General features: G+C 39.2%; 1 protein-coding gene across 1 annotated transcript in view; it reads right to left on the bottom strand.

The window, feature by feature from the left end:
* Window positions 1-3963: 3963 nt before the first annotated feature.
* LOC128866117 (uncharacterized) overlaps window positions 3964-16585 on the bottom strand; it is a 118494-nt gene continuing 105872 nt past the window's right edge. Inside the window, exons 5-7 of the mRNA XM_054106618.1 lie at window positions 11886-12108; window positions 9670-9762; window positions 3964-5363 (exon numbers count right to left, since the gene is read on the bottom strand). Coding sequence (XP_053962593.1) covers window positions 4811-5363; window positions 9670-9762; window positions 11886-12108 — 869 coding nt within the window. The 3' untranslated portion in view covers window positions 3964-4810. The remainder of the gene's footprint in view (window positions 5364-9669; window positions 9763-11885; window positions 12109-16585) is intronic.

Genomic DNA, 16585 nt, shown 5'->3' with positions numbered 1-16585 from the left:
TGTTGACGTAGACCTTCTCTTTCACGTGGCCCCAAAGAAAAAAGTCACAAGGTGTTAAATCAAAAAGATCTCGGGGGCCAATTGTGATCACCTATTCGAGAGATAACACGGTCCGGAAACTTTTTCCGTAAAAGATAAATGGTTTCGTTGCTTGTGTGGCACGTAGCGCCGTCTTGTTGAAAATAAACGTTGTCCAGATCAATACCATCCAATTCCGGCCATAAAAAATCGTTAATCATCTCTCGATAGCAATAGATAACACATGTTATGGGAAACCCCTTTAGATGGATGCAAAAGGTTTCAGGGGGTAGGTGCAGGAATAGTGGGTTTGAAAAAGTAAAAAAATTAAAATACTTTCGGACAGTAAATCAGTTGTCACAGTCTTAAATAGCTTTACGTTTAATTCAAAAGTTCTTATAGAGTGTAGCAATGCACTCAACAAATTGGCGACCCTTAATCAGGAGTCTCATTTTTGGGTACCACAACATGAGGGACACGAAGGAAACGAGAAGGCACACTTTTATGACAAGAAATTGGCGGAAGGGCCATTTATTGGACTAACCCCATTGCTTTAACAAAAATAACCTAAAACAGGAAACCAAAAAAAATAAAAATAAAATAATGCATAATAAAAAATAAAAATAAACCAAGAAGAATCCAATTAAAAACTAGGCAACATTGGAATGGCGCAAACGGTCTTAATCACTCCAAAAAGTTCCTGAACTTTAATACCAACAGAACAATATCTGCTCTAATCCTATATAAAATGGGCCACAGATTACTTTGTGGAGCAGCCCACTTTGCCTGCAATAAACATTTGAATACAATAGAAATATCTAGCACTAGTTTAAGCAGGTTCTGCTGTGATGAAGAGGAGTCCATGGAACACTTAATCAGCGATTGTAAGGCATTAAGTCACAGAAGACACAGAATCCTGGGCTCATACCTACTAGAGCATGAAGACTTGCTAAGCAGCTGGTTCGCTAATCCGCAATACTAAATAATTAAAATTAAGCGCTAGGGGCGCACAATAGTTCAATCTGGTCGCAGAGCATAAATGCTTTAGTCTAACCCGTACAACAATTATCATCACCATGTGCTTAACAAACTAAAATTTCGTTTGGTAAATTACCAAAAAAAAAAAATCGACAAAATGCTTCGTTTTTATTAACCCTTTGAATTGATACTTATTGAAGAATTAATGACGTGTTGAAAAAAAATTTCTTCACGCTGCAAATAACTTTATATTTAATTATCAATAGGTTAGGTACGGTTGTGATGGTTGCCGAGAAAGTGGGCCCACTTGGGCGAAGAAGTTTAGGTCATTCTTTCAGATACCATTGCAGGGGGGAAAGAGGTGAAGGGAAAACCGATAGGACGAAAGGAGGGAGGGGGGAGAGGAGGTATTTGTGGATTACAAACGGTGACTAATTTACAGCTGTGTTAGCCGTTTTATGCTGCTGATGAAGTTCTTCAGATTTTTGATATCAAGGCCTGCTACGTCGGCAGGCATAGGAAAGAAGTGAGAACCAAGATGCTTAAATCTTAGTTCCGCAAAAGCGGAGCAGCTCAGAAGCAGCTGCTAAGATGATTACACCTCATTCTTCATACAGCTGCCACAAAAAGGACTCGAAGGACCCGAGTCTCAGCGGATAGTGCCCATTGAGGACGCCTACGAAATTTGAGAGCTGAGATTTTGTCATCGTCCGAATATCCCTCAAACGCCTCCACTCCACCCGTGGCCAGAAGGATTTCGCGACTCTACACGTTTATGTACTTGCCCCGCGCTCGCTGAGTTGACGTGAAGCCCACCTTTCCAGGAGTAGAGTGCAGGTTGTCAAGGGGATCCCGATTCATTGCTTTCGCGGGAACAATATCTCCCTGTGTAGTCAGCTTGACCGCTTCGCAATTTCCCGCGATGTTATTATGAAGAGTTATGCAGGCTAGCCTTATGTCAAAGAGTTCGGATGCAGGTGAATGTGAAACTAAGCATACCCTGACCAGTTTCGAATGCACTATAATAGAGTTCAGGGCCCTAATTGTCGCTTGGCTATCGGAGTAGATGTTTACCTTCTTAACAGTTATTTCGCAAGTAAGTAGCCAATCAGCTGCTTCTTTGATTGCGGCCACCTCTGCTTGGAACACACTGTAGTGGCCCGGTAACTTGAATTTAAGTCTGATGGGGAGATCTTTGCAGAATACTCCTTCTCCAACCCTGCCGCCCAACTTCGAGCCATTCGTAAACACGTTAACCAAGCCCTGTCCCCGTTGAACCCGATCCACTACTCCCTTGGTGGAATATGAGTGGAGAAAGTTCCGCCTAGACTAAGCGAGGGCGCACACTGGCCTATTGTTGGGGGGATGAACCCAAATTTAATTGTCAATAAGACGTATAAAAAGAAGAATAGTAAGAAAGGTACATTTTTTTTACCAATCCATATATATACATATAAAAAAGTATAGAAAATAGTTGAAAAACAGAAAAATTATTATCCATCGGGAAAGATGAGTATATCGACTCATTCATGAAAATATTTTTTCTTTTTGTCAAAAAGTACTTATGTTTTGCTCTGTTATCGTTTTTTGAAAATGAGCTTCTTGCACTTCAATTCTGCTTTTTCATCCACTTCCACAAAAGTGGTTTTATTTTGAAATGCCATAAAATCATAGACAATGTTTTTGTGTTTTATTATTGCTAAATATGGATTGATGGATTAAAATAGTTTGAATTATTTTGTAATGCAATTGAATCAAAACTGCAATACCATATATGGGCTCATATGCGGTAAAGGGTTAACAAAAAAAATTTGAAATAAATATTGTGTAAACAAAAATTTTTTAAACAAAAAAATGTTGTAAAAATTTGAAACGAATCGCAAGCTGCCCGAATGTGACTTGCAGGTATTTTGGCCCACTCGCGGGGAATGGATTTTTTCAGCGCCTCAAGACTGGTGAATCTTTTAATTGGACCTTCCTCTCCAAAATTGCCCAAATAGAGTAATCCATTGGATTCGCGTCTGGTGAATTTGAGAGACATTGTGTAAACGTTGTGAAGTTCGGAACGTTGTTTTTTAGCTATTCTTGGTACACTCGAGCTTTGTGAGACGGTGCCAAGTCCTGTTGAAACGTCTATGGTCTGCCACCGAAATGTTTGTCTGCCCAGAGCTTCAAAGCAACCTCCAGAATACTTTCCCGATAATATTTCGTAATTACCTTGATGCCAGGCTCGATGAAAACGATTGGAGAGCACTCATCTGCGGTTACAGCGGCCCAAATCATTACCTGTGGCGGGTGCTGCCTCCTGGTGGTCAATCGATGACTCAAATTCTCATATGAACGGTCGGTCAAATAAACTCTATCGTTTTGAGAGTTTATGATTTGCTCAATTCGATCATTTTCGTCAAGTCCGGGAAATGGCGAATAGCCGAGGCCTTTTGAGTTACTTATCGGATGGATTATATATATATATATATATATATATATATTATTGGCGCATACACCCTTTCTGGGTGTTTGGCCGAGCTCCTCCTCCTATTTATAATGTGCGTCTTCATGTTGTTCCATAAATGGAGAGACCTACAGTTTCAAGCCGATTCCGAACGGGAGATATTTTTTTATGAGGAGCTTTTTCATGGCAGAAATACACTCGGAGGTTTGCCATTGCCTGCCGAGGGGTGACCGCTATTAGAAAACACTTTTTCTTAATTGTTTGATCTTTCGCCGAGATTCGAACCAACGTTCACTTTCTGAATTCCGAATGGCAGTCACGCACCAACCCATTCGGCCACGGCGGCGCCCGATCGGATGGATTACAACATAACATTTCTATGTACATATGTAATTTGCTGAGCAGTGCTGTAAATTTGTTGCTAGGAAAAGTCGGGTGCTACTTAGGTACATTGGTTTTAGGTAGCCTTTCCATTTTTCAAATAAAATAAAGCGAATTTGAAACAAATTATTTTATTGCGTTTATTTTAATTTGCTCATAAAAGTATTTAATTGCAATTTAAAATCAATAACATTCTTATACTTGCGTATTGTAGACATATACAAATTTTCGTTAGTTATACTCGAATGTATGTACCCTAAAACTATGTAGAAATTATGCATCCAATTTAGTTTCAGTTAGTAAAGTAAGGTTCGACTTTCGGGAGTAACTCTACGACTCATAACATAATATTTCAAATATTCGCCACCAAGTGAATACCGCTTTAATTAACTGTCTATCGCTTAATAGCTTTCTGGTGTGGCTTTCATTTGTTTATTATCTCCAACAAATTCTTTGATTGCGCCACTTACATTTTTGGAATCGTCTAATACTTTAGCTTGCAATTATTTTGCTTCGCTTTTCACAATCTCCTGATACTCAGATACTCAAATACAAATACAAACGTTATTTAAAACAAATTCTACATACATACTTAACGATTTACAATACAACAACAAACGTTAGAGATATACGAATGCCTAAAGGTGCATAAATATACATACATATGTAGCTATCACTAATACATCTACCATGTTTTGGGTGTGCAAATAAATAACTTTGAACTTAGATTAAAAGAGAGTAGATTATGGAGATTAAAAGTAATGCATACACATATGTACATATACATATACATACACATACATATGTATATGCAGTTAATCTTATACACAAATATCTATTTGTACAAAAACTCTTACAAAACTGTACAAGATTGGGGTTGCAAAACAATTATAAACACATTAACTTCCCATACCCTCATACTTTAGGAATGTATGTATGCATGTATGTGTATTGTCAATGTATTACGAGTACGTCACTGGCTTATAGGTGCGCCAATATTTCGATATGCTCTCCGCTGCTGCTCGGATTTTTATCCGCTTGACTATCACTTTTAGATATCGTAACAATCGTAACGAGTTCTTTCTGCGAAGTGGGGCTGGCATCCTTCGCATTTTCTGCCCTCTTATCGAATTCATTACTTTTGCTACTTGATTGACTTTGTCGGCTATTGGTGGCCTCGATTTCCACAATTGCCGAAGTGCGCAATTGATTTGGACGTGGATGTTTGAGATGTTGAAAGGCTTTCGATAGCGTCGTTGATACCGTAGCCGTACTGCCACTTGGCCGCTCTGATAGGGATCGCACGCTTGTTGAGTCGGAGTGATTGCTGATCCCTGGTTGCGTATTGGATGGTTCTGGGATATCTTCGTTAGCCAGCAGGCGATCCGATGGCGCAGTCTCCACGCTGTGTTCACTGCGTATTGTAGCCGGGGTGGTGTTGCGTGACCTGTAGCTCGGCGGAAGGCTGTACTCAGAAGTGCCAGCTATGCTGCCGGTTGCTCCACTTCGCCTTAGTGTTGTTGTTAGCGGCGCCCTGAAAGTAGAATTAAAAAAAGTTTAATGTGCGAATTTATGTACGGAAATATCGTAAGTATTAAAGTGACAACAATGTGAATAATTTTCTGTGCTTTATATACATATAAATACGCCGTAGCCGAATGGGTTAGTGCTACCATTCGGAAGTACACAGATTAGAAACCCTGGTCACGAGACGCCAATTGATAGCAAACGTTTTTTTCTAATAGCAGACGCTTCTCGGCAGGCAATGGCAAACCTCCAAACTTTGCAATTTGTGCAACGCACCTGCGCTCTCAGAGTGGCTTCGTCATGCAGAACAGTATCTGAATTAGCGGTGTTAGTTATCAGCGGAACCATCTCTATAGATATTCTAGCACAAGAGCGCAAACGGAGATGGGAGGCAAAAAACACAGGAATCCCAGTACCACGTTTCTCCGATATTAGAGTTCAAACGCTCACACTTTGGCAGGAAAGATGGAACTCCGAACGGTATGGTAGACAGCGAAACTAATACCCGACCTAAAAAAGTGGGTAGAAAGAAAGCACGGTGAGGTTAACTATTACCTCACACAGTTTTTGTCCGGTCATGGGTCCTTTCGCAAGTATTTGTGGCGAATGGGTAAAGTGAGCCAACCAAACTGCATATATGGAGATACTGAGTATGATGATGCGGAGCACACCTTCTTTAAATGCGAGAGGTGGAACGTAGAGAGAACAGGTCTGCAACGAGCTATTGGTGTATTTACACCTGAAGATATTATCGAGAACATGACGATAGACGAAGAAAAATGGAATGCCGTCACAAATTTTGTGGAGGATATTATCGGAAAAAAGAAGCGCGAAATGGAAAGTTATGCCGAATAGCATTGAGCATAGGTTTCTCAAAACAGGCGACCCTGGACGCAGGGTGAGTAAGTAAGTGTCCTTCTTAGGACGCCGTCTTGGCCCTCTACCTCGAAGCAATGCGGAAGCAGTCCCGGGATGGAGGGAAAACTCCAAGAGAAGAGGAGGGATATTTTTAGTGGAATCACCATACACGTAGTAGCGACGGTTACTAGATGGTGCGAAGGCATTTTTAACCCAACCTCACCGCCAAAAAACAAAAATGGCAAACCTCCGAGTGTATTCCTGCGATGAAAAAGATCCTCATAAAAAACATTTGTCGCTTAGAGGCGACATTGTGAATTAGAGGCATAATTAATGAAAAAAATAAGAAAAAAATCTGACGAAGTGGAGGTGTTTTCCATAAAGGGCAAAACAACCTTCTCTAAAAATATTGAACAAACAGACAAATATTTTTTTCCAAAAAAAGTTTTTTTCTTATAGTATATTTTATCCGCAGCCGCGTAGCCCAATAGTTTGGAGCCTGGCTACAATTCGGTAGTGCTCAGGTTCGAATCTTCGGGCATGAAACATCAAATGATAGAACAAATTTTTTCTAATAACTGTCTCCACTCAGTAGGCAGTGGCAAACCTCCCACTGTATTTCTGCCATGAAAAAGTTCCTCATGAAATCCATCTGACATTCAAAGGCGGCATACAACTGTAGATGGAACAGCATGAAGACGCACACACCACAAATTGGACCCGAAAAAGAGTGATGAATTAAAAGAAAAATTTATAAAAATGTAAAACGGAACCGAAGATATTTGAGTTAAGAAAAACTCATTACTCATTTTAAACATTAAATAAATCTCAAAAACATTTATACTTTTTTCAAATTTTTGCACTTTCCTTCTGAGTGAGCGTAATTCAAGCCTAAATAAACCATTTTTTCAGAAAAATTGATGATCATATTGTAGAAAAAACGTTCACAATGTTCTGGTGTGGTGTAGCCTTCCAATTAATATATTTTATTTATTTTAATGGTACCAAGAAAATTATTGGCTTATTCGCAAGTTGACACAACATTCATGCAAACATCAATATATTCCTTTACATTACTTTAGACGCGCTGCCTCGCAGATGCAACAATAGAGAATACAAGTAGATGTGCTTTTTCGTTTATTGTGACTTTATCGGCAAAACACAAATGTTGGGTTTGCTGCCTGGGAAGTAGGAAGCACTAGGAAATAGCAGTCATTGCCACAACGTTGGCATACTCTGAAATTAATTTTCATTGCGAAGGCAAAACCGAGATAACTTTTTGATGCATAATTGCCGCTTTGATCGCATAATGGCTTCTAATTACAAAAGTTCCTTTTATTGCATTAGTTGGTAAATTTTGTGCGTAGAAGTGTCACATAAAGGATGTCTTTTATTCCTAACTAAATATTTTTCTTCTACGCACACAGGCACATATTTATGTGGTACATTTCGTGACGTATTTCAAAATATTAATTTATCAACCACCTTTCTACTTTAGCGGGCTAACTCAGCAATTCCGCTACTAGGAAAATTTTAACTTGCTATATTGAAAAATAAAGTACACAAGAAAGTGATGGAAAATATTGCTCTAGGGAAGCGCTGGTATATTCGTATATTAGGCTTTTTATTTTCGCCAAGAGTTAGCAAGTGGAATAAATGAACATAATGACAACGCGTGAATAGAGCCGCCTTAAATTACAAGTGTTTGTAAGATATGAGTTATGCCAGTCTAATGAGCTATAGCTATACTCGCTGGCGGCGAATCTTGCTCGCTAACTTTGTTGTTGCTTTCGCATGCAAATTTTTCGTTAAGCTAGTCGAGCATACAGATAACGAGCGGGGAAATGACGAATAGAAGAGGCGTATTGTGTTCGTTTGCAAATCAATCGGAGTGGTGATACGTATGTATGCAAGCCCGTACTTTAGTAAGCAGTTACACGGTAGTTTTCACTGATTCGCAGAACATACATAAGCATTCGAAAATTGAATAGAATCGCACTAATAAACCTTCAGGGATTACTGGCCGTGCTCCTCCTCCTATTTGTGGTGTTCGTCTTGATGTTGTACCACAAATAGAGTGACCTACAGTTTCAAGCCGATTCCGAACGGCAGATATTTTTATAAGGAGCTTTTTCATGGCAGAAATACACCCGGAGGTTTGCCATTGCCTGCCGAAGGGCGACCGCTATTAGCAAAATGTTTTTCTTAATTTTGGTGTTTCACCGAGATTCGAACCGACGTTCTTTCTGTGAACTGCGAATGGTAGTCACGCACCAACCCATTCGGCTACGGCGGCCGGCTTAAGTGCTTGCACAAGCTTTGAAGAGGTGAAGTCTCGACGAACTAAACTAACACTTTACAAGGCTCTTATCATGCCCGTCCTAACGTATGGCGCAGAAGCTTGGACGATGACAACGTCCGATGAAACGACGCTTGGAGTGTTTGAGAGAAAGATTCTGCGCAAGATTTTTGGACCTTTGCACGTTGACAGCGGCGAATATCGCAGGCGATGGAACGATGAGCTGTATGAGCTTTACAACGACATAGACGCATAGCGCAGCGAATAAAGATCCAGCGACTACGCTGGCTAGGTCATGTTGTCCGAATGGATACAAACGCCCCGGCTCTGAAAGTATTCTATGTGGTACCAGCTGGTGGTAGCAGAGGAAGAGGAAGACCTCTTGTGAAACTCGGCCAAAATCGCGTAAGCGGTTATAGCGCCAATAGAGAAGAAGAAGTCTAAGATCCCTCCTCAATATTTTAAGCACAATAGTTTTTGGATGTCCCAGCGCAGCCGCTCTTTTACGCACGGACTGACGCGGATTTTCGTGTAAACTTGTAGGGACGAGTTCAATATGCTCATTTGTTCTCTACCGCGGGCTGTTCCGGGTACCTTCGCATCTATGGACGCATCAAATCTTCACTTAGGGCATCATGTGAACGTCGAATTATGCAGCGTGAACAAAATCTACGACGAGCAGTTGCACACGAATCATTGGCCTTGAAATACGCATCGATTGCGAACGCACACTGTTCACCCGTCTATAGCGACATCTTCACTAAATAACCCGCACCAATAACGAAACTACCGCGCTTCCCTTCCTGCTCATGCGCTCAACGGTTAGGGAGAAGCTTTAAGTGTACAACTTAATTCTGCCTCCGCTCACCCTGTATAAGCAATCCAGACTTTCAGAAAAACGTTCTTTCAACAATACCGCAGTCGACTTCAGAACAATGCAATAGTTTACTCTGTAACCCATCAGGGTGGTACCTCCACGTCAAGATTTAAACAGAAAAATGCACGGGAAAGTATCTGCAAGTTCCCATAGCTCTGTTTTATTTAAGAATGTGAATTTATTATATTAATTAAAAATAATTTATGTAAAAGGTTTTTAACACCAAAGTGCCTCTTCATGTACCCAATTAGTAAGTAAGAGTTCAACTGTTTTATTTACCTCAGCAAACTGCCAGCATACGATCGATATGTCGGTGGCGGAGAGTTACCACGAACAACACCATTTTGCCTGTCGCGGTCCAATAGTAAAAGCCTGAAGTGAAATAGAGTGAAGTGAATAATTTAATAAATGCACGTAGGTATACAAATTATAACTAAACACCAATAAATGCAAAATATTAACAACAAAGTAATATAATGAAATCATTGGTAAGCTGATCGGATCATATAAAATTGATTTTTGGTCATTTTTATTATTGGGAGGTTGAATTAGTTTTAAAGGTTTTTTTCGAAGATTTGGGGCTTTATTGTGAAAAAACGGTACAAAATATTTTATTTGAAGTATTGGCCATCGCTAGCTACAACTTTCGCCCATCTTTCGGGCAATTTCCGGATGCCGTTACTCCAAAATTCTGGCCGCTGCTTGGCTATCCATGACTCAACCCATATTTTGGTAGCCTCGTACGAGGAGAACCGCTGGTCCGCCAAATCGAGACTCATATGCCCGAACAAATGATAATCGTAGGGAGCTATGTCTGGACTATACGGCGGGTGGGGTAACACTTCCCAACCAAGCGTTCCAAGGTATTTTTTGACAGGTTGAGCAACATGCGGCCGAGCGTTGTCATGTTGCAAAATAACCTTGTCGTGCCTTTTTACCGTTTCCGGCCGTTTTTCTTTCAATGCCCGGCTTAAACGCATCAATATTCTGCTTGGCCGTCGACGTTGATGCGTGGCCGGGCAAACCCCATGATTTTTTGCGTTTTGGATTATCGTAGTGGATCCATTTTTCGTCGCCAGTCACCACCCGATGCAAAAAACCCTTCCGATTTTGTCGCTCGATCAGCAAATCGCACGTAAAAAGTCGCCGTTCGACGTCGCGCAGCTTCAACTCGTACGGGACCCAATGTCCTTGCTTTTGGATCATTCCCATCGCTTTTAGACGCTTGCAAACGGTTGATTTATCAACGCCCAATGATTCAGCAAGCTCTTCTTGGGTTTGGCACGAGTCCTCGTTTACCAATTCCCCCAATTCCGCGTCCTCGAACTTTTTGGGCTGGCCAAGACGCTCCTTGTCTTCGGTGTGAAAATCACCACTTTTGAATCGTCGAAACCAGTACTCACATGTTGAAATCGACGGAGTATGGTCTGGGTAGGCCTCCTGCAGCAATTCACGGGCTTGGGCTGTATTTTTTTTTCAAATTGAAGTAGAAAAGCAAAGCTTCCCGCAAATTGCTTTTCGACGGCACGAAAGTTGACATACTCGGAGCACGAAAACACTGCGTTGTTTATACTTCAGCGAAATGACAGATACTGATAAACAAAGCCTAGGGATGAGGCTTTGTCATGAATATATATTCAGTATTGCCAACGCGATAAAGTGATAAATAGCGCCATCTGTGTGTCACCTTTAAAACTAATTCAACCTCCCAATATATTTCTTTTCTTTTGTATTCAAATTACCAATTAGTGGTTAAAATAATTCAGTTATAGATTCAGCTCATTCGAGAGTATATACATGCATTGCTTTTATATTGCAGACAAGTATTGGACTATTTTATTTAGCCCTGCTCATTTTTTTAAATATAATATTTAAGCTCTTGCATTTATTTGAGCCGCATTTTAGTTAACTTTTTCTACATCGACAATCAGATGGGGCAAAGTATTGCCTTCCAATTAGTAATTATCCAAAGGTGTAGAGATTATCGATTATTGTCAAAAAATTGTTGAAAGTAATATTTTTGAAAATAGGCAAAAAATTTACAAAAAACTGGAGCACAGCGATTTATTTGCAAGTTCTCGCAATTTATTTATTTCTCCTTTCCGCGATGTAAACAGAATTGCTCAGTGTCATATGACAGGTGTAATTAATAAAGGAAAAAACAAAAAATAAAAAACAATAACAAAATTTATATTAATTTAATACAATTTAATTTGTAATTTTTTTATGGAAAGAAAGGCCATATAGCCCATGTTTCAAACTTAAAAAAAAATCTATAAATTTTCATAAAACCTTGTTAATCTGTAAGTGTAAGTTTGAAATGTTTCAAGGATCGCGTTAATATTTTACATTTTTTTGTTTTAGATACGAATATTTATTTATTAAGATACCTTATTTTTTCTTATGAAGATATTTTTTTCAAGATTTCAATGTTAAGCGGATTCAACACTCTTGCACCAGAGTTACAAAATGTGTACCTGAATGCAATTACTAACCTCAACCGGTATTCCTGCATGCTGGCCTGATAAGAGGGTGGTGGTGGCCTGTGCTGGAATTCCGGATAAAGTAAGCCATGTGTGTTACCACCACCACGTCCGCATGGCCGTCGCCCACAACGGCCCAAATCTACTGCTGATCCTAAACCAAGGCACGGCGGTCCACCAGGTGCCGTCATTCTCCACGCCGCGCCGCTCACAGTCACCAAAACAACACCAACTCCTAGAAATTGAATAAAATTGAACGAGGCGCATAACAACTTAAGTACAAAAGAAGTACAAGAAGAAGTTAATTTTTGTGTTTAAGTTTATTTTATCACAATTTTATTTATTAGGCTTAAAAATATTTTTCTCATAGTATACATAGACAATAATTAAATAATACACATATAAGGAAATTTTTTAAATTAAAAGCTGAGAACTCTTCCTTCAATGTAACATCTGGAAGGATGTGATTCGAACAGTGGCAACATAGTAAGTTGACTGTTATCTGCTAACTAGCAACTATTGAAAATAAATAGACCTTTTAAAATTATTGAACACAAATGCATGTTTTGGTTATTGAAAAGAAGTAGCAGTAGAAGATAGAGGCCGACCGAATCGGTTTTGTTTTTGAAGTGAAACTTCTTAGGCGTCGATGGACGAGCGAGAATGGAGAGTAAAATTTCAAGGCCATGCAACGTTTTGGGCATTTCCGTTCCGCGAGAGAGAAAAAAGATGTAAGGTAGAGGAAAACGAGAGAGAGCTATATCTTATATATGTATATCTGAAATACACTTTAGGCTATTTTTCCTGAGTTGTTCCTTGTGGTTGCTAATTTCTAGTGAGAAATAACTCTCCCTACTTTTTGGCGCTTGTTTGTTTGTGCAAACTTGTAGGAAATATATTTTTGGTGCCTCCTTTTTGCCGTTATATTAGTAGGCACTGTTTGGGGCGTTTTTTGGTCCCAATTTTTTTGGCGTTTTTTTTGCCTAATTTTTGGCGCCTATTTCCGTTTCCTGGCTAGTGCTGGTGCGTACTATAAAGTGCTATCCATTCCGACGGCGGACTTATTGGTATTGCCTTGCGGTAATTTGTGCCGTTGCTGCGGTCCTGGAATCGTTGCGTTTGAGCGGGTGATAAACGCTCGGCGTGGTACGCGTTGTTGCCACGGTTTGTGTCCGGCGTTTACCTACACCGGCCGACCCTTCTCCGTTTTTTCCGTTTTTCACTTCTGTTATGTGTTCTACGCTACACGCACTTTTTTTTTTGTTTATCACCGGCTTGTTGGATTATAGATATAACTGCATAAAAATATTTAAAATGTGTGCCAGTAAAGCTAAATTGATATTTAATTGAAAAGAGTCGTAAACCTCAGAAAATCGTTAATAATACCATTACAGTGAGCTCGCGATAATATGAACTGATTAACACCAAGCCTGTTAATTTTTACGACATTATTCATATTTACGAAAGACGCAAGAACTCAAAACGTTAAATATAATTAGTTTTTAGATAAAAATGCTTACTAAAAAATATTAATTAAAAACTCAAAAGAGACTTTTTTTACTTAGTTCATTCGATACAAAAATAAGCAATAATATGCCAAACATATAAAGAAAAATATTTACATATAAATTCCTACTCTGTTTCACTTTTAGCATAAAGTTGGATCTGAATTTGAAATAATTGGTAACCCGCTTTTGCTATTTCTTTTCTTCAACTACCTTAAAAACTGCCGTTCTGCTGTGCCTTTTCAATTCGTTTAAGTCCTTCTGGCCGACCATTTCTCTTTCAGCCCGTTCAAGTCAAGTTTTTAAAAGAAATGCCATTTCTCCAGATTTACTACATTCGCTAAGTGTTTTCGAAGGATAATTAAAGGTATTTCACCAACTCCATTAGAAAGAGCATGGGCTCGCCATTTTAACTATAAAAGTTCTAGTCTCTATATAACTCTAGGAAACCCCCGGGAAAAGCGTTAAAAATTACGTTTTTCCACCATCGTACTTGCATTTGGTACTGAAATTTCGTTGAAGAGAAATTTATAACGCAATTGTTAAGTCAGCATGCATTTAACTAAGGTTTTATAATTCACACTAATTATGAAAATGTTGTTTTATCGAAGGCCAAAAATCAATTTCAATCATTTTAAAAACCCCGAAAGTTCTTCCGAAGCTCTTTTTTTCTGGCAAAAGGGTGCAGTGTTTTTTACTTATACCTTTTTTCTGAAGCCTCTGAAGTCCATGTGATATTCTCTGCAACTTTCAAGCGAGTTTTTTTATACTTTTTAAAATAAATAGTATTATAAAAATTGTTTCCTTTTGGTTGACTGAATTTTTTTCTCCTTTCGTTTTATTCTCTTCTCACCAGTGTTCCTTTGACAGTTCGTCCCACGTATTAATTAAATTACATAAAACAGACTTTAAATCAAACTACTAAGCAATAAAGAGGGTTTATAAGTAAATATTGTTCTTTTTTGGTCTTTGTATTTAAGAAAATTTAGAGTGTGTAATGGGGCATTTTTTGAAACTTATGCACAAAAAGCATTCTTAACGTTAAATATTCCTATTAATTCTTTATGGTTCTTTAGGAAACCTCTATAAATCAAGAGGCTGATTATTTTGACTACATTAGGCACACGCACTTAAACATTCCGAGGTAGATTTAATAAGTATCCGTGTTTGGTGATAGAGGGAAGTTGGTGTGATGCCATCTATAAAACGACGGCAAAATGAATTTCAGACTGACTGATTATGAAACTAACCTGACAGCTATTCGAGTAAGACGTCTTTCGTGATTTTCACTAAGATGGAAAAAGAGTAGCATCGTTTAGTAATTCGCTTTTTGTTTTTGGATAGGGAAAAATGCAAGGAGATAAAACCAATGTTGGATGTTGTCTACGGGGACGATTCGCCATCTATGAACACAATAAAATATTGGTTCAACGAATTTAAACGAGGGCGAGAAACCGTTTTTGATGAGGAGCGGTCAGGATGCCCGGCAGACATGGTTACCGAGGAAATCATTCAAAAAGTCCACGACATGGCTCTCGCTGATTGTCGAACGAAAGTGCGCAAATTCACAGAGGTCATAGGGGTGTCGACCGGAACGGCATTTAATATTTTACATGATAATTTGGCGATGGAAAAATTGTCGGCCCGATGGGTGCCGCGATTGGTCACAAGCAACAAGAAGCGAATATGGCTGTTAACTTGGAAGCAGTGTTTGGAGCAATTTAAACGAGATCCGAAGGAATGTTTGTGTCGAGTTGTCACCGTTGATGAAACGTGGATTCATTATTACACACCAGAAACTAAGCAACAATCAAAGCAATGGATTTCTCCCGGTGAATCTACTCCAAAGGAGTTGAAGACAGTTCCATCGACCGGAAAGGTCATTGCGACGGTTTTTTGGGATGCGAACGGTGACATCCTCATGGACTGGACAATAGTACCTACAGTGAGTTATTGGGCCGTTTTGAAAAAAAATTAAACGAGACACGGCCGCATTTGCCGCTCTTTCACCACGATAAGGAACCAGCACACTCACCCGGAGTTGTCACCCGCAAACTGCATGAATTGCGTAATGAATTGGTGCCGTGCGCACCGTATTAACGTGATCTGGCTATCTGCAATTTTTCTTTTTCTCTAACATGAAGAAATGGCTCTCGGGGAAAAATGTAGTTCAAACGAAGAAGTCATCGCCGAGACTGAGGCGTATTTCGGAGAGTTCGACAAATCTAATTTTTTGGAGGGGTAAAAAAAATGGCCGAAGCGTTGAGAGAAGTGTAATTTTTTTTTCAGAAAACGGTGTCTTCATATCTAACATGGGTACTTATTGAACCTGCCTCGTATAAGCAAACCTTTCGTGATAGTAATGGAAAGCCAACCTGAATTTCAAATGTATCTCTTTTCGGAATTTTGAAGCCATCCAGTGCTGGTATTGAATTCAAGCCAATTTTCTCTAATTTTGGCCTTTTACTGGGTACTATGAAGGAAGCATAGTTTTCCTTTTTATAGAACTAAGAAATGTTTCGTTGACACATTTAAAGATACAATTTTCATTAGTTTCTTTCTCTGTTTCTCGTCTATTATTTGTGATAGTACTCCGCCAATGCCATGTCCGCTAGCATCTGTGTCCAACATAAACTGCGGGTCAGAAACGGTGTTAAGCGACAATAACTGCACGAAAGCCTTCTCTTACTTCGCATCCCACTGAAAATCTTGAGTTTGGTTAAGCAATTCGCGATGGCGGCAAAATCAGGTACGAAGTGCCTATAAAAAGTGTAGCTCAGGCAAATTTTCCAGTCGCGGCTACTATTTGGCTGCTACAATTTTTTCTTGAACAAAGTGTATTTTTTTCGTTGTCATTTTATCTCCTAAGTATTTGACCTCTTTTCGGAAGAAAGAGAATTTCTCAGAATTCAGCCACAGACTAGCTGTCTGCAGGTGCTCAAATACGTTTCCTATCTTTCCAAGTGATCTTCATTTAAAACGCTCTCATTTTTTTAATAAAGATTTAGACTACTTAGAGGAATTTTCACCTAGAAATGGTAATTTACTTGGAAAACTTAACAACTCCCGGCTATTCAGTTCACACATTTTTATTTTGATTCGCATTAGCAGCTGTTTATTTAGATCGTAAGGTGCTCGTTCGTTTTTTTCGCAACATCTGTATGTATGTATTCGTGCATTTGTGCATAATCAAGTAAAAATGCAACA

This window comes from Anastrepha ludens, chromosome 6 (assembly GCF_028408465.1).
Source record: "Anastrepha ludens isolate Willacy chromosome 6, idAnaLude1.1, whole genome shotgun sequence".
Lineage (NCBI taxonomy): Eukaryota > Metazoa > Arthropoda > Insecta > Diptera > Tephritidae > Anastrepha > Anastrepha ludens.
The sequence above is the reverse complement of the archived record's forward strand: the minus strand, read 5'-3'. Positions and strand labels throughout refer to the sequence as shown.